Source organism: Protopterus annectens, chromosome 1.part1, assembly GCF_019279795.1.
Source record: "Protopterus annectens isolate FY-2018-M chromosome 1.part1, PAN1.0, whole genome shotgun sequence".
NCBI classification, from domain to species: Eukaryota; Metazoa; Chordata; order Ceratodontiformes; family Protopteridae; genus Protopterus; species Protopterus annectens.
The window spans coordinates 118848063-118874740 of NC_056726.1; the positions used below are offsets into that span (position 1 = coordinate 118848063).

Sequence of the window (26678 nt, forward strand, 5' to 3'; positions counted from 1 at the left end):
ATATATATATATATATATATATATATATATATATATATATATATATATTGCTCTATACTTAGATAATATAGCTAGTTTGCGTCTTGTTGTTATACTTGGTGGCTTTGCAGTTGCCCGCCCCTACTGTAAATCTGATCTGGGACACTCCTCCCAGTCTAGTGTCATTAGCTTATACTACCTAATACAGAGAGAACATCTGAGCAGGTCTTCTGTTTCTCCTTTTTCCCTTTCAAAAAAAATGCCTGACTCTCCTTGTGTTCTGACTGTGCTTCTCAAACATTTTGGAAATATAGAGTATATTTTAGAGCATTTATTATAACTGTAATTGCCTTAATATTGCTACAACACAAGTGCTCTAGGTTGCACTGCATCTGAATTGTTTGTGTTTTAGCTGCTCTTCTGTATATATAGACTTCTCTGTATATGTAGACTAGCTACTTATTCTGCTGTATTACTGCCTCTTAAATCATTTTTCAGTTGTGCACTTGCCTTGCTTCATTTAAAAAGTTTTAAATTGCTAATTTTGTAGAGTTTTAATTGCATTTGCTGTTTAGGACTACACACTCAAGTGTGTTAGCTTTTTCTGTGTTTATTTACTGTATTATTGCATTGTTTAGCCTGTTTTAACAAAAAAAAAAATACTGTCTTGTTTGCTCGTTTCCCATCTTTCCTAGCCAGTCCATATCCCAGGCTTTGCTTGTCTCGGGACTTTATTTTCTGTACTCAGAGCTTTCCAGACCTTGCTGTGGTAGAGAGAAGTTCTACTGCTTACCAGTGGGAGTGGTGAGCATTGTACTGCCTGTCTAACACTAGAGGAGTGGTTTCCAGCTCTGCAATTGTAATTTCATTAGCCTTTTTGGGCTTATTTCTATCCCTTTCAACTTTCTGACTTAAAAACGCGTGTTTGCACATTTTTCGCATCGTGCAGCACTGCAAGGCTACAGTTAAAGTATTCCAAGTGCCAGAAAGTCTGCTCTTCAAATTTTCCCATAAAACTAGCTGGTTTCTCAGTAGTAGCACTAAAATCTGAACCCCTGTGACTAGCACTTGCTCTAGAACCTGATGGAAAGCACTAGGAAGCTTGAAACTGATACAAGCACCCAACTCTCCTTGTCAATAAGGAGAAATTAATCATAGGCACTAAACAGCCTATAACTGCAAAGTACCTTGCAAAGGTAAGGGAAAACAGCTCTTAAACTTTACAAAAAAGCACCTAAACAGGCATGTCCAAGGGTCAGCTTCTGGTGATTTCTCTTGTCCACCTGGTGAATCTAGGCATACTGGGGCAATGCGGAAACTGCCTCATGTACATAGACAATCCTCTTCTCCTACCACCCAACACTACAACCTGTGAGAGATGGACTTACATAGCCAAACTGGAAGCAAAGCTCTCTCTGGCCAAAATTGTGCTAGACAGTCTGAGGAGAAGGTTAATACCTGCACTACACCACAAGCAACTCATAGCCCTTCAAAACCCACACCATCAACACCCACACATAGCAACACTAAACCCACATATGCGGAGGCCCGTAACATTAACTTGCCCAAGCAACAAGGACCTCCGAAGCTGAAACGCAAACAAACACCAGTCACAACCAAAGTGACACATAGCTCACAATACCAGTGTGCCACCCAACAACAGCCCATAAGGCAAGACAATGTACCCAACACTTTAGTCATAGGTGACTCTATAGTCAGGCACACTGATGTCCCACTCACCAGGCTGAACAAGGAGAAAATTACAGTCAGCTGCCTGTCGGGTGCCAGGATCCACCGCATAACACATGCACTCAAGTCATTCCACAACAAGTACAAATACAACTCTGTCATTGTCCATGCCGGAGTGAATGACTTGAGACGTACCTCCCTGGACTACATGAAAAGAGACATGGAAGAACTCTTGGATCATGTGACCCAGGCAGGTATGACCCTAGCTCTGAGTAGCATCCTGCCTTCGCCCAGAATGATACCACAGTATAAGGACAAAATTATTGACTTCAACAATTGGCTAAGCTTCTGGTGCCATTCAAAGGGGATCCAGTATCTGTCTGTCTGGGAAGACATGATCGACAAACCATGATGTTTTGACAGAGATGGTCTGCACCTGTCACCCCTGGGATTCAGGTTACTAGCTATAGCTCTTGCCACCCCTATAGTGCTTTTTTTAGGCAAGGTTCAAATGATAAAACCATGACCATAACAGATACAAGCGAGCAAAATCTGAGGGTAATGCTACTCAATGCTAGAAGTCTAAACCTCAAAAGGCACTCCTAAAAATGGAGAACATCGATATCTGTGCAGTAACTGATACCTGGTTCAAGGGTCTAGAGAGCACCCCTGCAATACCAGGCTACAACTCTTACCACATTTTTCTGCCACAAAACCAAGACTGAAACACTAAAAGTGGAGGAATGTCCACATTCACCAAGGATATTCACACCTCCAGGCTAGTTGCCCAACACAATGCATCTGAAATTCTCCAGGTGCAACTAACACTAGGTAAGACTGCAATCCAAATTGTAGCTTGCTACAGATCACCCACCATGCCCCAAGATTCTCACTACACCTTTCTAAACATACTGGAAAATATTAGGATACAACCAAACACCCTAGTACTGGGTGATTTCAACTACCCTGCCATTAACTGGGAAATCTCCTCAGGTACCAACTCCTTTTCCCAACGGTTCTTGGAATTCATAAATTCCAAAGCCATGGATCAGTTAATCCATTGTCCCACAAGGGGCTCCATTATCCTAGACCTGGTCATTACCAACATGGGAGATAGATGCTCCACACCAGTGGTCACCCCCTCATTGGTAAGGTCTAACCATAAGCAAATCACACTTGACATCCACATCCCACCCCCACCCCCCAATAAGGAAACCTCCATAAAAAACTTCTCCAAAGCCAACTTCATGCTACTGAATTCAGAAGTGACAAACTTCACGACACCCATGCAGACGGGATCTGAAAGTTTGACTGCAGAATCCTACACTAAGCCACTGTATGAGCACATCCACTCGTGCATGAATCGTGCCATCCCAAACAGAACCAAGATGGTCTTCTCCAAAAAAGGAAGACAATCTGGTGGTCCCCTGCTATAAACAAACTATACAACAGAAGGAAGAAACTCTTGCAGAAAAGAGGAAAATCCCAGAATGAAAAACTCCCTCACCAGCCTCAGTAAGAAGCTGAGATCCCTCATAAAATCCTCAAAAGCTAGTTACGAAAATAAAATTGCCAAAGATTCCAAAGACAACCACAAGGCATTCTATAGTTATGTCAAGAATCTAAATGGCAATGCTCAGATCTGCTCTGAGCTACAACAGAATGGCATTAAATATACTGATCCCAAGGATATTGCCAATATCCTGGCAGATCAATTTAGTGCCAACTTCACCCCCCTCTCACCCCCTAAAGGGCCCATCTCAATACCAAAAAATTGCCAAATTCCAGTAATCATGGCCACACAGGTAGAAACCGCACTCTCCAAAGTTAAGAATACAGCATCCATGGGACCAGATGACATCCCAGGCTGTGTACTACATGAACTACAAAATGAATTGGCACCTCACCTAAGTGTTATGTTTAAGCATAGCCTTGCCTCAGGCTTCGTGCCCATTGAGTGGCGCACAGCTACAGTTATCCCACTCCACAAGGGGTGATCCGTCTTGGATCCTGGGAACTACTGTCCCATCAGCCTGACAAGCCTGATCTGCAGGGCCATGGAATGCATTATCATGGAACTTATAAACAAAGACATTGGCAACCTTCAAACACTGGACCCCGCCCAGTTTGGGTTTGTGAAGGGCCGATCTTGTCTCCTGAATCTGATTGACTTCTTCAAATCAGTCTCCAGAACTGTGGACAAGGGTGAGGTGGTCCACACAGCCTATCTGGACCTCACCAAGGCCTTTGACACCATCCCCCCACTCTGGAATCATAGATAAACTTACTAAGCTGGGCATAAATCCCTACATCACTCGATGGGTTGCCAACTGGCTTACTGACAGAAACCAGACTGTAAAAGTAGCTTACTCCAAATCCAGCTCCAGACAAGTGACGAGTGGAGTACCTCAGGGTTCAGTCCTGGGACCACTCTTGTTTGGCATATACTTCTCTGAAGTACAGGCCAATATTAAGGGACTCTGGCTATCAAAGTTCACAGATGATTGCAAACTGGGAGCCATTATTGAATCCCCAAATGATGTGGATATTCTACAAAAGGGCCTTACAGAAACAGATGCCTGGTGCCAGAGCCATGGGCTCAAGCTTAATGCCAAGAAATGTATAGTTATCCCCTTTGGAAAAAAACATGTACCCATGAATTACCACATAGGTGGCAGTGCACTAAACATTGAAAGTGTGATGAGAGGCTTAGGGACACAGGTGGACAGTGGTCTCACTTTCGATAACCACATCGCCACAACAGTCAGGAAATCCTTCTATGTGGCCACCTCATCACTAACGACTTTTCATCCAGAAAAAAGGAGGTCATTGTCCCACTGTACTCATCCCTCATTAGACCCATTTTAGAGTATAATGCCCCGTTTGGTATGTACCTCACAAGACATCTGCAACAGCTAGAAAGGCCACAGAAATACCTCACTAAAAGAATCACAGGCCTAAAGAAGATGCCATATGCTGACCATCTAAAAAAACTCCAGCTATACTCTGTGGCATATTGTTTACTCAGAGGCGATCTCTGCTTAACATACAAGGCCATGTCAAACCCTGAGTTGTTGAACATGCTCCACTTAAAGAAATCCCAATCTCTCAGAGCCACACGCTCCAGGGATCTAAACCTTGTCATCACAATGAACAAAACATACAGAAGGGATAGGTTCCTGACTTAGAGACTCCCCATACTCTGGAACAGACTGCCCATACATGTCAAGCAAAGCGCCTCATTGGCCCTCTTCGAAAGGAACCTTGATGATTGGATGGGAGATAGGAAATTCACCCCGGGGATCATGTCAGTCACCCTGCTAGACAGGGGTCCAGAGAAGTAAATATTGTGGGAAGAAATATCCAGGGAATTGTTATGGCTAGGCTTGTATTGGCCCTAGGGCCGATAGCCTAGTACCAACCTATGAACCTATGACAAATATGCTCACATACACACACAAAACACATGCACATATTGACACATGCACACATACATGCATGAAAATCTGCACACACACACACACACACACACACACACACACACACACACACACACACACACACACACACTAGCGCACACACAGACACACTAGCACATAGATATGCACACATGCACCTTTTAACTGTATATATAAACAGAACTGTATATTTACTATATATTTACTGCTGAATAATGCACTGTACTGCACTTTATTTGAAAATCTGTTAGTGCTGTATCACTATTCTATGTGCTAACTACTGTATTGTTGTCCCTGTTCTTGGTTTGGAGTTATCAGAGCCCTGGGCTCTTGGCATGGCCATTTTCTGTTGTTTCTGCACTCTTGGTGGCCCCAGACAGTGATTTTACATTAAGAAATATTTGGTTTGTTCCCTTGTGGCAGTAGAGAGGGGCCAGATTACTTCTCAGCTGAGATACACCTATACCTACAAGTGCCTGCTTGCTAATGGCCAGTTGGATAATTTGTTTGTTTGAGCTATTCTTCTACTATGCTCATTATCCCAGAGCTCCAACTTACTTAGTGATTAAGTAATTGTTTACAGAGGTGCATCCAGATTAATCCACTGCTAGATAAGTGCCCAATAAGGCTGTTTTGTAGTATACTTCCCTATTTAAAGTGTAGATGTTAAACAGTATTCTTTCTGAGTAAGATTTTACCCTCTAAACCTACTTTTTAGCTGTTATTACTGATACACTGCAACTGCAAGTGTTTATTGTACTGCATCCAGGCCCAGATAGAACTGTATATTTACTGCTAAGTACTGAGCTGCAATTTATCTGAAAATCTGTTAGTGCGGTATCACTAATCTGTATATTAACTACTGCAATATTGTTCTTTGTTTCAAATTATCAGTATCTTGGACTCTTGTCATAGTAATTTGCTTTGATTCCCTCAGTTTCTGCTTGGCTTCTAGGCTTAATCTGCACTCTGGGTGTCCCCAGACAGTGTTTTTACATTAGTACATCTTTGGTCTACTCCCTAATGGCAGTAATAGAGGGCCAGGTCACTGTTGAGTTGGGATACACCTTTTGAAGCCCCCAAGTTCCTACTTACTATTGGCCAAAGGGATAGATTGTGCGTTTGATCTGTGTTTTTGCCTGTATAAAGTTGTTACATTTATGAGACACTGCTCAACTTGCAATAGTAGTTAGCAGTGCCCTGTGCAGGTGTGCACACCTGGAATTGAAAATGTTCTTGTACAACTACCTCTGTAATTCCCTAAATCCATAGCTGCAGACTGAACAGCTAGGTTCTGGGCTGAGAGGCTAGTTTGCATGCAAAGAAGCACCCAGCCTTCACTCCTACAATCTTTTTTTGTTTTTATATATACCTCACCACTGACTTTTTCTTGGATGGACATATTGGCAGGTGGCTTTGACTTGAATGCTTATCATACCTCTTTTCTACAATATTCTGCATTTGATCATCTTCTTTTTCGGTGAAGATAACCCTTTGCTTTAAAAACTGACAGTGTACTTAGTTTCTGTACTCTTTCTTTTCATTGCCTTGGCCTTATAGTCATAGCTAGTACACTGTTTTCATCTTTATCACAATGTCATTGTTGTAGTATGCTAAAGGGGCATTTCATATCATCAAGTTTAGGTAAGTTGGCATTTTAAGATATTACGTAGTGTCTTAGCATATTCATCGGCATAGTGAATATTATCAGATATATAGTTGTCAATGTCAGTTCCAGTTTGTTAAATCATATATGTGATGTCATGGAATATTTTACAATATATGTTTTTCATTAACTGAAAATTATAAATAAGGTTTACAAAAAAAAAAGCACCCGTCCCTTGAACTTGACCCTCGGCTGTTTCAGAAAGTCTTGTTAGCAATCTGCACTCCTACAGCAACCAAGCTAGTCAACTATGAACTTACCTTGTATTATTTCCCTGCAGAATAAACAGCTAGGATCCAAAGCCATTGACATGCATTGCGCTGCTATCTCTGCAGCTAGCCTGGTGTACATGGGCATCCTGAGGCAATGTAGTAATTGCCTCATGTACACTGATAACCACCTAATCCTCAAACATATGACTAAGATATGTGACAGATGTAGTTATACAATGTTATTGGAGGCAAGAATCTCATCTACAAGCACCTACATTACCAAACAGGTTGTCAGTACATACTGGTAATGTAGGCCGACATATGTTGTGACTCTTAAATCTAAAATCCCCAAACCAGGAAGAACTCCCAGACACTGCACATACAAAAAATATTCAGCAACCTCAGGAACTCTCCACAAAACCAGCACCCAACAAGACACATACTGCCAGAACCCATGGTGTCTCAATTTCTGAGCACATAAGGCATACCACTACACAATCCACCATTCAGGCATTAGGAGACTCCATAGTTAGACACACACACATCCCACTCAGCTGTCTAAGCAAAGAGAAAGTGACAGTTAGCTGTCTGTCAGGGGTCAGGTTCTGTCATATCATCCATGCACTTAAGTCACTTAACTCCATCTACAAGTATAACTTGGTAATAGCTCACATAAGTGTCAAAAATTTGACATGTACCTCCTGGACTATATGAAGAAAAACATAACTGAGATCTCAGATTATATGTCCCAGGCTGGTAGGTATCCAGCACTGAGTGAGTAGGGTTCTTCCTTCTCCTGGGATGATGTCAGAATAGGAACAGAACTGCAACAACTGGTTTAATGTATTGTGTCACTCAGAAGGATTGCAATATCTGTTAGCCTGGGAGAACATTTTTGACAGTTCATGTTACTTTGCTAGGGATGGTCTGCAGCTGTTCCCTCAGATATTGAATACTAGCTTAAGAACGTTTCCTCCCCCATACTGCCTTTTTCAGGCATTGCCAACCATATCAGGTCAGTACCGTCGCTTCCATCTTTCAAAACCACTTTGAAAGACTTCCTAGCTAAAATCTGGTTCTGTTCCTCCTCAAAAACAGGATAAACTATATCCCTAAATGTGTACAAGTATTTTTTCATTCCTTATAACTCCTTAATCTCCCTTCTTCACTTACTTCCTTACTTCTATCATACTCTCTTCTCTGACCTTCTCTCTAAATATACCACAAGCCTGTTTTTCCCTCACTTCATATTGCAATTACTGCTTATATTAGACTAACTTACCTTTAATTTTTCTACAAACTGTCTAAAATGTATCTAAATATTAAACGATTGTCATATAAATTGTAACAATTCTTAACCAATGTTTTATAGTATATCTAACTTGTTATAATTATTTAAACTGCAGATGTTTCTGTTTTATTTTTGAAGATTGTAAAATTATTCTTAAAATGTTTTGTAATACTTTGGAGCTTTTCTTCCTGGGCCTCCACTGAAAATGGGTTTCTACTCAGTTGGACTTTCCCAGTAATCAAATGCAAAAAAATAAATACATAAATAAAGATAAATCTTCTGACATAGCTGTAACAAACCAGAAACATTTGAAGGTGTTACTTCTCAATGCCAGGAGTCTGAACAAGAAACTCCACTTCCTGTAGGCTGTCTTCACCTTGTAGAATACAGACAGCTGTGCAGTGAGACATGGTTTAAAGCCACAGAGACAACCCACAGTGCATGGCTACAACCCCTTCCACACATTTAGACTAGCTACTGCACAGAAAGGGACAAAAGGTGGAAATATCTCTGTATACATTAAAACTCAACACACCTCAATCTGGTCCACCATAATTATGGACATGAGCTTCTTCATGTCTAAACCACCATAAATCAGCTCCCATACCATATCCTTGGAAGCTATAAGTCCTCATCTATGATCCAGGAAAACCACAACACTTAATTAAAGGCACGTGACCCACTCCCTTTCCAACCCAACACCACATCCATGGGTGACTTCAACTACCTCACAATAAAGTGGGAATCATACACAACTCCCAACATACAGGCCCAGAGATTCCTGGACTTTATAAATGCCAACAACCTGGACCAGCTAGTTTATATATCCACTAGAGGCTTGAACATCCTTGATGTGATCCTCACAAACATGATGGAATTCAGCACCCCCAACCCCCACCCCCAATATAATGCGTTCACTAGTCAGATAAAACCATTAAGCACTTTGTTTTGAGGTAGATTTAAAACCAGAGACACTGAGAAACCATAGAACTTTTAAGAATTACTCCTACCAAAAATCCCACTAATAATTCTGGGACCAGTGCTGTTTAGCAACTACTTTTCTGAATTCAAGACCAGTGTCAAGGGCTTCTGGCTGACCAAGTTTGCAGACAATTGTAAATTGGGAACAGTCATTGATTCACCTCATGGTTTTCATCTCCTCCATGGTGGCCTAACGTGGACTAGTAACTGGTTCTAGAGTCATGGCCTAAAACTCAATGCCAAGAAGTGCATCATAGTATCTTTCAGCAAGATTGCCACCCCTGAAAAATACCACATTGAGAATACACTCCTGACAGCAGACCCTGTAGTCAGGGATTTGGGAACACACGGAGGCAGGGAATTGCCATTTGACTCAACGTGTTTCTGCTGTGGTGAGGGAATCATTCCATGTTGGAAAACTTATAAGAAAAGATTTGGCATCTAGGTCCAAACAAGTCATCTTCATATTGTACTCTGCCTTTATAAGACCTACCACTCAGTGCAGTACCTCACCAGGCATATGCAGCAACTGAGATGTCCACAGACACTGCACACAAAAAGAATACAAGAGGTAGAGAACAAGTCCTATGCAGACCACCTCAAAAATTGTTCTTATATTCAGTTTCCTACAGGCTGCTCAGGTGAGCTATGCCTGGGCTACAAAGTTACCTCAGATCCCGTACTAATGGACCTGTTGCACACTCAGAAAACAAATAGTATCAGAACCACAAGATATAGGAACTGAAACCCTGCCAACAACATAAATAAGACACATTGGAGAGACATGTATGTGTCTCAGAGGCCCCCTTCTCTGGAACAGGTTTCCCATCCAAGTAAAGTAGTGTTCTTCCCTGCATTTATTCAAGCAGAATCTGGACCAGTAGATGGGAAACCACAAATCTACACCTGGTCTGCCACCCATGTCTCTGCCAAAGAGAGGAAGCTTGTAATTATTTGTCTACTCAAGAATATACACCCTCCAATAAACATTTGGGAACCATTACCTATCAAATTTCATTTTGGGAAACTTAGCTAAGCTTAAAATGGCCCATTGGATCATTAGCCTAGTATTCTACTATGATACTGTGAAGGTGCATATTTATAGTTCATCAGTTATTCTAATATGAAAACCAAAAACTGCCCTATAAAACAAATTTCACATCTTTTCTGATTGTAAGATTTGATTTGTTTTACAGAACCTGGCAAGGTGCAGACTATGTTGACTGCATTCAAGACTAAATTGATGATTGCACAGATATACTTTAGATAGACATCCACTATGAATTTATATGGGAATAAGGCACTATGCTCACATGCATAAATATCCAAGACAGTTAAGACTGACAAAGATAAGAACTTTTCAAGAGTAAGCTAGCTAAAACCAAGAAAAATGATTAAATGTCAGTCTGTTTTATTACAAAGTCTTCATTCATTTAAAAGCTGAGAATTGTTTTAAAAGCTCTAGTCCAACATTTAAACATCCTTGATAGCTGTGAACATGGTTGTGGAATGACAAAACATGTGGCTTTTTTATTGTAATAATGTGAAAAACTTATTAGATAGGAACTAAAGATGCTTATTGTATCCTTTGCTAGTGATGGCAGCACCCGAGCTCCTTGATAAACTTCCAGTTATTGCTTTGCACGCAGCATATGTAGTATAAGATGTTTTATATCAAGTTATATCTGATTTTGGGATGATATCTTCAGCCACATCACATTACGCATCTTTGGAGTTTTAGGTATTGCACTGACTTACACTGTAAAATAAAAATTCTAACCCCCACCTCCCACTTCATGAAAGACCATGAAATTGCATAACTTTTAGACAGTTCCTTTTATATACTTATACCAATCTCTCTCTCTCTTTCTCTCTGCATATATATATATATATATATATATATATATATATATATATATATATATATATAAATATACATATATAGAGAGAGAGAGGTCTGGGTCTATGTCAGATGATCGACTTTTCAGAACCTCGAAAAAACTATTGAAGAGACCATAAGATCAAGTTTCCAAAAACTTGAACATAAAAAAATAAATAAATACATTTTTTGCATGGGGCAAGCCCCCCTGCACCCTCCACATCCCCTGCAAATTATATATGCCAACTCCAAGACTGCATGACAGTAAGGAAATGGTAAATTTCCCAATCCTCACTGTACCGCAATCTCCATTCAAAAGCTTCAGGTTTTTAAAAACTCAATCGTGTCATCTTGACTATATGCAGTTTGAGAGATAGGGATCCATATATATCTGTGACGCAGTGAGCATTTTGAGCATTTCTAATATGTTCCCATGCTCTGTAGTGTAATAGGGAGGTTAAAAACTTGCATGAAAGCATCTCAAAAGCAATTTGAAATACAGGTATGACTATTACAGACAATTGCTTACTGAAAAAACTAATACCATCAGTGGATCAACAGAAAGACTACTCTCCTTTAATATCACAAGGTCAAAAAACTATGGGTACTGTTCCCACATCAGGTACTTGGAGTCATTGTCAAATACTAACACTATTTAAATAAGCTTTCACTTTTTTTTCCAAAATCTCACAAACCTGGTACATTCAACACTGCAGTACACGATGTAGCTCTCCAATCTAATGCCCTCTTCTCAAAAAAAAAAAAAAAAAGACAAAAAAAAAAAGAGGTTGGCTGAACTCAGGCATGATAAGAGAAAGCCTCTGCTTTCTGAATAATCATAATAAACCACTAGTCCAATTTCTGTACCCCTCAGATTTATTTCTCCAGGTCTTTTGTGTATCTAACAACAATGGACTCCATTCCTAAGTCAAAGTATGATTAAAGTTTATGAAATTAGTATTGTTTCAATCTTTGATGTTAGCCAAAAATGATCTTTGCAGCACCCACAATGTGCCCAGAATTAACTCCTTCTACAATTCCTACAGAGTTACTTGTATTGGTAGCATATCTAAGCACGATTGCAAATTTTTTTTGAGACCTATTGCTCTTACTACTATTGGAACTGTCAGGGTATCCTTCCACATTGCCTTTGTTTCTACTTGCAAATCCTGGTATTTTATGACATTGTATCTCTCTGTATGTAAAACACTGTAATCACTGGGTGTAGCAATTTCAATGATCAGTGCTACTTCTGTCTTCTTTTCATGGACTACTATATCTGGTTTTCTCACATCTATTTTTTGAACTTTTGGTAATGGGTGATCCCATGTGATATAATCATGATCATTCCCTGTAATGTTTTGTGGCTTATGTTTCAAATGCTTCACAGCTACTTCAGTATTGTAATGTTTGCACAATCCCCAATGCTACAGTCCTGCCACATTTATGCCTTTCAGTATACAGGCCCTCTGCCATTAGTGCATCACACCCAACAACAAGATGTTCAACTTTTTTCAGTTCTGTTTTACAAAATCTGCATTTGTCTGTTTCTCCCACATGTTCAGTGAACTTTGTAAACCATCGTGTAAGTAGTCCACTATCCTGGTCTGCAAATATTAACCTTTCATCTTTTGGTTTAAATTCACCTTTGCATCAGATCTGATCGACATGAGGTTGCTCCAGGAGTTTTCTGTACTTGCAGCTATATTTATACTTTTTCCACATTTCTTGCCTTCTCATCTGACTCTTCTCCTTCTATTCTTTCTTTTGTTTTTTTTGGCACATTCAGTTGCTGCCTAATTTTTGTCTACTTCTGTTTTGATTTCCATTCCTGCTTGACACTGATATACTTCTGCTAAACTAAGCAGGGAAGTCATCTTAGACTTGTTCTCCTCATGTTTTAAAATGTTCATTATGTTTGGATCTGGAAAAGTCAGCAAATATATACAGTCCTATGATTGCAAATCAATATGTAATCAAATGCAAAAAGGCCCATACCTCCTTCAAAATGAGAAATATATTTTTTATTTATTTATTTTATTTATTTAACATTTGTTAACTGGAAAAGTCCAACTTGGAACAAAGCCAATTTTCAGCAGAGGCCCGGGGAAAAATGCTCCAGATGCATGTCTTTGTAACGTGGGAGGAAACTGGAGCACCCAGAGAAAACCCACACAAACGCAGGTAGGACATGCAGACTCCACAGAGAAGGCACCCCAGCCGAGAATTGAACCTGAGAACCTCTTGCTGTGAGGTGACAATGCTACCGCTGCACCACTTTGCTGTATAATCTTGGCATACACTGATTTTTATATATCATTTGATAAGCGTGAAGCATTTTTCTTGTTTGCTTGTCCAGCTGGTCCAAAACATCTGGGCTAGTCAATCACCTTAAAACTGTAAGTTAAAACAGGAAGAGCAAATTGATTTATAGCTTGGACTTTGTTCCTAGATGTCTGGGCTGTTTTTAGCATTAATTTTAGTTTTCTATACTAGTCCTTACTGAGTTTTGTTTACATTTGTTCATGTTTTATTGTCGAACCTTCATCAATTCCCAAATATTTATACACCCCCTCCTGCTCAAGTTCATTTATATAACATTCCTGTCCCAGACTGATACTCTCTTGGTGCTACAGCTTTCCTGCTTTAAATGTTGCTTTTGCACATTTATCAAGACCAAATGACATTCTTATATCATCTGAGAAAGTTTTGATTACTTGCAGTTGTTCTTTCAGCTCCTCATTTAATGAACTATGCAGTTTTAAATTATCCACGAAAAGGAGATGAAATGTCTATACACTTTGTTGTTTTCTAGGAGCCAGATTGTAACCATGACTTAATCTGTTAAGCAGAAGTCTTAATGGTTTAAATGCAAGACAAAGAAACAGTGGTGACAAAGAGTCACCCTGAAATATCCCCATTTGAAATTTTACCTCTGGAATAATAATTTGTCCTTTATTATGGCTCAGCTGCAAAGTGGTTTGCCACTGTCTCTTGGTCACTGTAATGTAATTGATCAATGTAGGGTGTATTTTATACATCTCTAAGCACTCCTTTATCCATGAATGTAGGATACTGTCAAATGCTTTTTTGTAATCTACCCATGCCGTACTTAGAATCTTCCCTTTTTATAATTCTTCATTATGACTGTAACAACAATTATACAACAACCCCCCCATTAATATTCCAAAAACGTGCATGTTGATTGGTCAGCGTGCACATTGTAAATCAGAGTTATAGTAATGGAAAAAGGTCCGGTCGCTCGGACTTTTTCCATTACTATAACTCTTTTTTTCTTTTTTTACAGCAATGGAGAACGCAAAATCTCCGTTGCTTAAAACTGTCTCGCTATGTTAAACTCATTTATACAATGCCATTATTTAAGAAAATTATTTAAGAAAAAAAAAATTAATGTCATTGTATAATAGCAATAACCCACCTCTGGGTGTGGGTAATGCTGGATTTACCCACGGTTGGCTTTGTTTGGTCACGAGGGCGAAGCCCTCGTGACCAAACCACACCAACCGTGGGTAAATCCAGCATTACCCACACCCAGGCATGGGTTATTGCTATAATAATCCTTTGTTTCATATGACTTTCTTTTAGTTACCCTTTTGTTCTATTACCACAATTGAGATTTCTTCTAAATAGCTATAAACTCTGTCAGCGTCAAGCCCAGCATTTAATTTATACATCGTTGGAAGAGAAGTTATTGTTCTATAGCTTTTAGGATAGCTTGCAGGTTCACTCTTAAGGAGGAGTATTGTTTTTCCTGTTGTTAACCAGGTTGGTTCCTGTTCAGGATGCACATATAAATAATTCTTACTCAGGGCTATATGTTACTATAAAGATGTTAATACTTTTAGCCAGAAGTTAGGTACTGAATCTGGGCCTGGAGTTTTCTAATTAATTAGTAGCTTTTCTTAAGGCTAGAAAAATAGTACAGCATCTATTTATGAATGAAGTCTGATTTGACCAGCCAGTTAATTGTTTATGATGATTACAGAGGTTTACTTTTAAAAATTACCTGATTTTAGAGTCAACATGATAGTGGTAGTACTGAAACAGAACACTAAATCTTTCCTCATGTTATAACAATATTTCACAGGCACCAGGAAGAAATTACTTCGATTGCCGAAGCAGCTGGTAAAGAAATGGAACTGGAAGTGAAGATGAGAAGGGTTGAAGAGGAATGGAGTGAACAGGTAAAACTTTAACCTGGGTCTAATAGGACTAAGTTCAGAAATGCATTTTTTTCACAAATGCAATTACATGAAAGCATCTTAAGAGTGACATGAATTTTATTTTATATGTATATTATTCATCATCTTCTTTCGGCTGTTCCCATTATATGTATATTATTGAAGTATACATATAGTATTTAGAAAGTCTTTTTTTGAAGACTAACAATTCAAATGCAGAAAACAAATCAGCAGCACAGAAATTACTCTCTAAATGGTTATTCATTTAGACATGAGTTATTTGGTTGCTGTTTCCACCCAATGCTTGTTAGGTAACAGACTGCTCCAAATCCATTCTACCAGCCTATTCATTTCTCCTTTGCACTACTCACTACAAACCACACAATGCTGTGGTTAGTTGTGCCCTTGGTCTGCAACAGAGATAAGTGTTTGTATTGCCTGTATATCTTACAGTGAGCAGAGGTGATGGATGCAAATAAGTGGCAGAGAAGTCGATATCTTAGAGGTCACAAGAAGGCTGAGAACTGTGCTTCTGTAGCATTGTGGCATCCCACGTGAACCTATATCACTTCATCCATGCATTCATTTAAAGTTAATAGGGCAACCCACTTGTTCTGGTGACCCCCATCTTATAGTTGGCAAATAGTGTGGAGGGAGGAAGGAAAGAGGCAATAGTTCTGCTGTCTGTAGAGAAAGGGGCTTGGCAGCATTACTATAAAACCTAACCCCCTACCTGCTTGCATCTCATTACGTAGGACACTGCCTACTATTAGGAGTGACTTATGAGTGTCCTCCATCCCTGCCAAAGTGGTGATACCTGCCTAGCCTGCCAGCAGGCCTACCCTGACTGCTGCTGCTGCTCTGAAATCTTGACTTCAGTGGGACAGGAAAAGTGACATTCATATTGCCAGCACATCACCCCCTCCCAAAAAGGGATGACCAGAAAGAGCATCAAAATTCCTCTGTTTTCCCTTCCAGATCCTAGAGATGGCAAAGATGATAGTCCATCTTAGTTTTCCTGGGGATTTAGTCAGAGCTTTACTATTTTAACCAGTGGAAGTGTCTCTTCAGGACGTGGCCATCTTTACTTGTTTAATTCTTTGCTCATTGCATTCCTAGCTTGCATGCAGGCTAAGTGGCAAACAGTAGTGGTCCAGTGAAACATGGGTGTTACTACACACACACACACACACACACACACACACACACAAACACACACACACACACACACACACATATATATACATATATATATATATATATGTATATATATATATATATATATATATATATATATATATATATATATATATATATACGTTTCAAACTCCTGCTGTAGTGCATTAGCACTGATTTACATGGCCAGGTACAAACTGCAGTTTGTAATACTGTCACTGTTATCCTGCTTCTGATTGGAGTTAATGTGGTAATGGACTGGAAATCCTCCCATCCTGGAAATGAGTGAGTTACTTACTAAAATATCTCCGCTTACTGATTCTTTCAGCATCTGGATTGCTTTATGCATTTATGTATTTATTTAGTTATTTGTTTGTTTGTTTGTTTGTTTGTGTATGATTCACTCAGCATCTTGGTTGCTTCATCTCTTTCTTCATGAACAGAAGCTCCAGAATAGACACAGTACAAAAGAAAAGACTAAATACATAACAGTCTATAATAAAGCACATATATCATATCAGATAATCACAAATTATGTAATTACATAATAACAGTGCGACACTTAAGTATTTATGCAAAACAAAGTTACAATATGATCCATGCTGCTATTCAAAATGGAGTCACCTGGGTTGAAGTCAGGGCTTCATCACTCAACTCAACTGGTGCAGGCCGCTTATGTACTGAATTGTACGGACCTCAGATTTGCTTTTCACTCAATACTTCATGTGTTGAGTGTTTATAGAGACTTACTGTATGACCTTACATTGACATATTTTTCAAGTTTGTATTACTTGCAATATCCAGAGTTGTATTTTATTTATTTATTCAAATTTGTTTACCAGGAAAGTCTGACTGGGCCATGACAGGCCTTTTTCATTGGAGGCCTGGGGAAAAAAAGTCTTCAGTTAACAAATCTTACAAAATGTCACACAATACAAAACAATGAAAAACAGCAAATATTAAGTATAACACACAATATACAAACATTTATATATCAAGAAAAAGAAACACAAGAGAAATATCTAGATATCACTATATTTCACAGAGTTACATTTCAGTTTTCACTGAAGGATAGGACTATATGAGGATAAACTTAAGAAGTTATTTATCCAGGGAAGTCTGACTGGGATAGGGCCCATTTTCAGCAGAGGTCCTAGAGAAATGCTCCAGATGCATGTCTTTGGAATGTGAGAAGAAACCAGAGCACCCAGAGGAAACCCAAGCGAATGCAAGGGGGACATGCAGACTCTGCACAGAAGGCACGCCAGCCAAGAATTGAACCAGAGAAATTCTTGCTGTGAGGTGACAACACTAACCACTGCACCACTACTCCACCCTTTATTAGGTTAATCGACAGGTGCAATAGAATATGTCAGTGATGGTGAACCTATGACACATGTGTCAAAGGTGACACATGCCACAAGGTTTTTGGTGACATGTCAGTGATCACCAACACCCGAGTTACCAAAGACACTGCTTTTGCATACATTGCTCATGTGAAGTGCACTGAATTATTTTGCACCAGGAGCTTTTGACATGCCAAACCAAAAAAGTGCACCATCACTGAAATATGTGAAGGGCATTACTATTAAATAGCTGATAAGAAATTCTAGGTGTGGCTAAGCTAGTGAATCTCTTGATGAAAGCCCAGAAGCTTAGATTATGCAAGAAGACCAAACCAATACTACAGTTAGAGGACAAGTGGCTAGAGATATAGCAATGTTTAGCCAGGGGATGAGTGGCAGGAGCATAGTTTAGAATCCAGGAGGTAGGTCCTAAGGTTTGTTTTGAAGTATTTTGATTTATGACTAGTCTTAGGTCTTGTGAGAGTATATTGCAACAACTGAGTATATATGAGGAATACAAATTACGTTTTTCCTCATCTGACAAAGTGTATAAGATGAAAGGGCTAATCCAAATAGAGCTTCTTTAAATGAATACTGAATCAAGGTGACTTATTTTGAAGATATGAATGGGTTTAATATAAAAACTTTGGAAGCTAAGCATCACTCTCCTTCCTGAACCATAACCTGCTCTCAAGGTATTCCGCTTAGCATTTTTTCTTGGACCTGAGAGATCAAGACAGAGGGTACCACAGCATTGCTGTTTTCAGTGCTGGACATTTGTTTGGATGATGATGTATACTTTGGGCCAATTTAAGTTGACTAAATGTTTTTGCAGTGGGTAATTCTAACGAGTTTAGTTGGCTGAATGGTAGGCAATGATGGGTTTTACTTGGAAGGTGGGTTGCAAATTTTGCTGTTTTATTATAACCAAATAAATCAAAACAGTCCAACGTGTCAACTTCAACAGAATCAGAGCTGGACCTGGCAGAGTTAAAGATGTTAAGATTTGCACTGGGTGTGATGAGGATAGACCAGATTAGAAATAAGTATATTAGAGGGTTAGCCCAGGTTGGGTAGTTTAGAGACAAAGCTAGAGAGGCAAGATTGCATTGGTTTGGACATGTGTTGAGGAGGGATGCTGAGTATATTGGGAAAAGGACGCTAAGGATGGAGCTGCCAGGTAAGAGGAAAAGACGAAGGCCTAAGATAAGGTTTATGGATGTGGTGAGAGAGGACATGTAGGTGGTTGGTGTAACAGAGCAAGATGCAGAGGACAAGAAGAAATGAAAACAGATGATCCACTGTGGCGACCCCTAATGGGAACAGTGGAATGAAAAAGAAGAAGATTATAACCAAATAAATCAAAACAGTCCAATGTGTTTCCATGAAGCCAGTAAACACAACCAACTCAAAAAAGCAAAACAAAAAAAATGGCTTACGTAGTGTCTTCAAGTTTGGCAACAGAAATCTTTCAAACATAGACTAGAGGATAATAATGTAAATAAGGTTTTAATACTGAACACATAAAATATAAGGTTAGGTGCTTTCGTCCCTCTGTGAAAAGTGGATAACATGTATTTAACTAAATGTGTGAAATTAAAAAACTCCCTAAAGGCCTTCAGGTCTTTAAATGTCCTAACGGTTTATATCAGAACAGTAATGAATATCTTTAACTTATTAATATGTTCAATAGACATGGACTTGAACTGATTCAATATATTATTAATTGGAACAATTCCTTAATGTAACAGCTATTTAATGAGATTACTGATTTAAATATCTGCTTATTGAATGACTTACTATTTGAGCATAATGTTAGTAGATATGACAATGATTTCAAAAATGTGGAAATACAGGTTAATACAAATATTAATAGAAAGCAAAGGAAATTATTAAGGGATGAATTAAAATATTCTCAAGGGAAGGCATATCCCTTACCAAATAAATATAATAATTCATTGCACAATGTTGTATATAATAAACAGACTGAAATGAGTGGTGTTTTAAAAATGCTGACTTCCCATAATGCCATTCCAACAGTGGAAGGGGCTATAAGGATTGATTTTAATTATGAAGATAGCTTTCCACCCTTGGTAAGACATGAGGAGGTTGTTAACATTAATTTGGGTGACACACTAGGGATTCATGGCACCCAGTATGAAGGGGATATTTTTAGGTCACATAATAGATTCCCCAATGAAGATGAACAGGACCAGTAGGAAGGGACTGAGGAAAAGCAATTGGAAGTGATAAATAGCTTTTGTGATTTTAAAGATAAGTATGAGGTCATGCAGGAGGGTATTGCCTATACATACACAGATTTTAAAATGTTTAATTATACAGATGTAATTATAACAAAACAATTATTTACTAAAGGGTGGGAGTTTGTGCCTGCATTTTAGTTCAATCTACACAATGTGTTGATAGAACTTAAACTTTTTACCAGGAAGTTAAATTTACAACGTATTCACCCCCTAGTGATGAAGACATGAATCCACATTCTTCTACATTACTCCAAAAGAATTGTGTATACAACCCCCCCCCCATTAAACCCTATATTGGTTCTTTTTGAGAAAACATGTGAAAGAGATTTGTATAAATTTAATGAAACTCAGTGTTATGTTTGACATAATTTGACTAAAGATGAATGGAATTCATTAAAAAAATCTCAGGGAAATATAAACATTAGGATTTAGATAAGGGTGGAAGGATTGTTATATTGGATAGGACTGATTATACAAATCAAATATTTAATATACTTTATGATAGTAACAATTATGCTATTTCAATTAATAAAATACATATACCATATAGAAAAATAGATTTATTTTTAGATGATTCATTATTACAAGAGATTATTTCACTTAAAATGTTTAATTTTTTTTACAAAATGCGCACCCTTCTCTCCCAGTGGAATTCCAAAGGTCCACAAAGATATTTCATCCCCACCTTTTGGACTTTTTGTCTTAGCACAAAATTCCAAGACTTATTTTTTAGCAGTGTTTACAGACTGGATGCATAAGGGTATACTAGACCCTATTCATTTTATTTTGAAAGATTCTTGGGATTTCCTAACAAAACTAACCCCCCAGTTTTTTGATCCATAATGTAGTTTCTCTGCTATAGATGTGAAAGATTTATTCACAAGTATCCTACACAAAATTGGGTTAGAATATTTTCATTTAGCCATCATTAAACTTGCAACTTTGGATACTAGAATGGTGAATTTTATAGTTGAATTGATGGACTTGATTTTATGCAACAACTGTATTTGTTTTGAGAGGGAATATTTTTGCCAGAATAATGGTGTTGCTTTGTGTGCCTGTTGTGCACCCATATATGCAAATCTGGTTATGTATAGTTGGGAGCACCAATTTGTTCTTGGGTCGGAATACCAAAAATATTGGCATCTCTATTGTTACCTGGATAACATCATTATATTATGGAAAGGCACTGATGGTATAATTAATGAATTCTTAGTATATATTAACAACACAACAACATTTTTAAAATTTACTCACACTAACACAGTAGGTTCAGTCAATTATTTGGATGTTCCCCTTTTTAAGGATTTTGAACATAGTTGTTTTTGGATAAGAATTTTCCAGTTATTTTTTTAGATAATATTCATAAGATGGTTGTGAAAGATTGGGATAAGAGGTACAAACCCTTTTAGTGACAGAACAGATAGTGATCAACTCATGAAGTGTACCTACTTTAAATAAGGTGAGTGGTTTTAGTAACTCTAGTTGTTACCTTTAATAGTGTATCTAAGAAAATCAAAGAAACAATTTCCCAAAATTGGAACATCTTAAAGGTCAGTGAGGAAGTGTTTTCTAGAATGGGAGAGAGACTGGTAGGAATTATAAAAATCTTTTAGAACATCCTATGGTTACAAAAATTAATATCAGAGGAGCTCAGAAATGTGGAGCTTATAATCAATAGCCTTTTGTGTATGTGTAAGATGTATACACTTTTGATGACATTGCTGTTTTGAAACATTGCTGTTTGTATGGTTTGTTCTAGATTTTATGTGGACAAGACTAGGAGACATTTCTGAAAAAAGAATATATGAACATATTTATACCATAAGCAAATGTAATAATAATAATAGTAATAATAATACACTTTATAAGCACACATTGAATTGTAATTTGGTCAGATTTTCATTTGGGATACTAGAAATGGTTCCCCATGATATTGGGGGGGGGGGGGCTAAACTGGAAAATAAGGAATTTGTTTGGCAATTAAGGTTGCGGACTTGTTTTGGACTTGGCCTCAATGATCAAGTATCCATTTCTCCTGTCTTAAAACTGAATGCTAGTAAAGTTTTGATATACTGTATTTTATTATTTTGATGCAAAGATTTATTTTATAGTATAGCAACTTTTACAATATTACACAAATGTTTTAAATGTTATATTTATGAAGCTTTTATGTCTTAATTAATGCATTATTCAATTTTGAATGTTATGCTGTTGGATTGGACAATGTGATGCATGTGACGCATTTTGATTATTATGTAAATTGTGGAATGGTGGTATTAATTGGTTCTGATGTGAGAGTTTGACAGAGGGATGAAAGTACTTAACCTTATATGTTATGTGTTCAATAGTAAAACCTTATTACTTTATTATTGATTAGTCTTTGTGTGTGAAAGGATTCAGTTGCCCAACTTGAGGACACTACGCGAACTATTTTTTTATTTTTTATTTGGTTCTGTTTTATTATAACATTGTTCCTGTTTGGTTAAAAGGGAGGAATTTATATTTGTGAGTAGAGGAGAGGTATGTGGGAGAATTGTCAGCAGATATGAGAGGGCTATGGTCATTGTAGTTTGCAACGCAAAGTACGATGATGTTTTATAGAGGAGACTTAGTTTTATATGGGTCTTCTTTGATAGTATTTTGGATGTATATGTCAAAATTTTAGATTATCCTCTATGGTGATCCCAAGTAATTTATTATGTGTAACAATCTCAAGTTTATTATTTTCTGTGTAGGATATAGTACAGGTATTTTTGTTGTTTTGCAGAGAAAAGTAGACTTTTTGTTTTGTTCGGGTTCAGCAGAAGATTAGATTGGTTCAGAAAAGACTCAATGGAGGAGTAGGATCATTGTGTAGTAATTTGTAGGGATGGCATTCTTGAAATGGAGCAGATTAGGGTGAAGTCATCTACATACCGAACCAGGAAGCCTTGTCGCACTGCAATATGGAGGTTGTATATAAAAATATTAAAAAGAGGAAGGACTTAGGATTGAACAAATGCTTAAGGGTAGGTAGGATAAGTAACATGTTTGCCATCTGATGCATTGTGTCCTATCTAAGACAGAGTTTTTGAACCATGTTAGAGTGCATGTGGAAAGAGTGAGAGAGAGTAATGTTTGTACTAGTTTAGTAAGGGAGACTATATCAAATGTCTCTGATAGATCCAGGAATATGGAAGTGACTAGTTTACCTTCATCTTTAAGTTGATTTATAGTATTGTGGAAGGAAGAACTCTGTGTGATGCTATGCAAAGAAAGAATGCCATGTTGGGTGGGAGAGAGTAGGTTCTTATCTAGGAGATACTAAGCAGTTGGGAATGTATACATCTTTTAAGGATTTTTGATGAGAGATAGTATGGCTATTGGTCAATACATGGATAATTCCACTGATTTTCCTCCTTTTAGTAGTGGGATAATGTATGTTTTTCCACAGTTTGGGTAAATATAACTCCAGCCTGTTGATTTGTATCAATATGGAATAAGATGTGGCATTTGCAGCAAATTTTAAGTATTCTGCAGGAAATCGGTTAGCTGCCAATGTTGCAGGTTTTATTTGTGATAGCAATTTTTGTATTATTTTGAATTATTTATTTTTTGCTTCTACTGTTTGAAAGGAAAATGCTGAGATACTATTCTGAATGAACTGAAAGGTGTCTAATGAGTCATATGTTTGATTTTTTAGTGCTGTAAATGTTACTTGGATGAACTGTGAGATGAATCACTGCAATGTTTTAGATTATTTCTTTTGGCGTGGGAGTTAGCTGCATAGTTTTTCCAGGTTTCAGGAGTTTGTTTATGGCTATCCAATAACCTTTTGGATTAGAAAGATTATTATTTTGCAATTGAGTGAATACAGTTTTTTTTGTTAATTTGGATGAGTTTATTTGGGAAATTTCCCAGTTGTCTGTATGTCTGGTAGATTTCAGTTTTGCATTTGTACCATTGTTCTATGATTTCTCTCTTTCTTGCATTACCTGTTTGTGTTTCTAATAAACCAAAGGGTTGGATTAGATCTGATATTTGTTTAATGGACAATGAATATTGAGAACTGATAGAAATACATTTTTCAACTCCTTTATCTAGATATAAGGTTTTTGGGGACTACCCATTGATTTGCTTTAGTGTAGAGATAAAGGATTCTAAACTCAGAATTGTGTGGTTTCAGTCTAGGTCAAACAAGATCTTTTTTATAGCTTTTGGTATACTGCTGGATGGCATATGTGGGGTTATGATCACTTAGGGAATCTGGAAGTGAGCCTGTAGCTGAGATTTGGATAATGTTTCTAATTTCTCAAGAGATTTATTGTTTCTGTATGCTGTAAACGGTTTCTGCTTAAGCACACAAATATAACTGAACTACCTTATTTAACCAAAACGACTATTATTCACTGTGACTTTCCTAGGCTTGCCTTACTTTACCCTGCTCTGATAAGATTGATTAACATAATTACTGCCCAGCTGCTCCCTTCCTTCTTTTGCATCTTGCTCCGACTGTCCGCTCCAGCACATTATGAGCTGCTGCTGCTCATCTGATATTGAAACCTTCTTTGTTAGTTTTGCTTGTGTTCTTTTGATCTGCCTGAATCTTGCTCTTTCACTGTACTTGTTCCTTCCTGTCCTTAGTGTTACTTTATCCTTTTATCCTCGTTTCCTCTTTGCACTGTTTATTTTTTCTCCTTCTACACCCCTGTTTCCTCTACATCTTATTCTTGCAGTCAGATCTTTTCATCGGCTCTTCATTTCTCTTTACCTTGCCTCTCTGTTATGTTGTTTGACAAATGAGTAAAGATGTAGTGTTGACTGTGCAACCTCCATTTTGTCTCTCACAACGTCTCCATGATTGCCATCCCTCCTTATCTGTCCATTCCCTTAGTCCTTTGTAATTGTCTCTTTTCTTTCAGTGAGAACTCCACTGCTACCTCTGAGCTTCCTGCTGTTCATCTTTATGAAATTCTCAGCCTGCTGATGATGATCTCCTTAATATGCTTTTGTTTTACTCATCTCAACAGCTGTTGCATTATTTCCTTTATCATCCCATTTACTCAAGTATTTCAGTATTTGTTCTTCAATGCATTCAACATATTCACTAATTTGATTGATTTTTCAATGTCCTATCATATTTCCTCTGCCTTTTTCCTTAGGAATGTACTTTTTTTGCTATGTCTCTTTTTATCTGTTTTTATACGAGATGTAATGTTTGGCAGTTGCCTTGTAGGAGCTCACCACTGTGTAACTTTTGCTGGAGCTTGTTTGGATGAATCTAAAGTCTAAATGGCATTATGTCTAGCTGCCATCATTTGCAAATTAACCTACAAAAGTCCTTCTCCTGTCCTGGATGGTTTGCCATCCTTATATTTTCCTGGTGGACAGTTAAGATTCTCCAAGATTTGCTCAGGGAATCAAAGGTTAATGCTGGTGCTAGGTCTCACAGTGTTTTCCTTCTTTGTAAATGAAATAATCATACATGTGAAATGTGTGCTGTTCCTACTACTGCATGTCTGTGAATTTCATGTCTTCCTGTATTTCATCTTGTACTGACTGTGGCATCACCTAAATTGCCTGTTTTCTTACTTTATCATTTATAGTGCACAAGGTTTAACTAATGTTACACTGATATTCTGTTATTATATGTTAAATGCATGCAGTTTGGCCTATGTATACTGACATAATAGTTACTTGGCCATTCTGTTGACAATAGTTTTTGTCTACGAGTTTTCATTTATTTTTCATCTCCCTTTGTGTGGCCTCAAGCTGACCATTAGCTAACTGGCTGCACATTTTAAGTGCAGTGCCTCTAGTGCTATTCTCCAAAGCCAAGAATGCAACAATCACTGCTTAGCAGAGGAAGTAAAGCAGAGCAGCATGCAACATCACATAAACTGTTCCTGCATGCCTGTGGAATTTCTTTGAATATTTTTACTGTCTGGAGTTAATCACATTGCATGCATCGCAAATCACAACATTTAATATCACTTAGTTCAAGTCTTCCCCCTCAGACGGTAAGAGTTTGTCACGAATCCGTCCCACAACAATGGCACAGCGCAATAACTGGGGGGGGGGGTCTTTATCAAAGTTAGAATCTGCCCCCTCCCTCCAAGAGTAGACATGCTGGCAAAATTGATTTTTCCTACCCCTCCCATTTCCTCTAGTACCCATGCAGTTAGTCAAACTTGGGCTGTCTGGGGTTGTAGTTAAAGCTTCATCCTTCTATGCTGACTGGGGTTATAGTTAGGGGTCTATCCTTCTATGCTTTCTGTGCTTGTAGTCATGGCTCCATCCTTCTATGCTGCCTGGAGTTGTAGTTAGGACTCCATCATTCTTTGCTGTTTGGGCTTGTAGTTAGAGCTCCATCCTTCTATTCTGACTGGGGTTGTAGTTAGGGCTCTATCCTTCTATGCTGTCTGGGGTTGTAGTTAGGGCTCTATCCTTCTATGCTGTCTGAGGTTGTAGGTAAAGCTCCATTTTTCTATGCTGTCTGGGATTGTAGTTAGGGCCCCACCCTTCTATGGTGTCTGGGGTTGTAGTTAGGGCT

General features: G+C 38.1%; 1 protein-coding gene across 1 annotated transcript in view; it reads left to right on the forward strand.

The window, feature by feature from the left end:
• Window positions 1–26678, forward strand: part of LOC122814238 (dynein axonemal heavy chain 5-like) — a 3525594-nt gene that overhangs the window by 1226109 nt on the left and 2272807 nt on the right. Inside the window, exon 38 of the mRNA XM_044086840.1 lies at window positions 15264–15360. Coding sequence (XP_043942775.1) covers window positions 15264–15360 — 97 coding nt within the window. The remainder of the gene's footprint in view (window positions 1–15263; window positions 15361–26678) is intronic.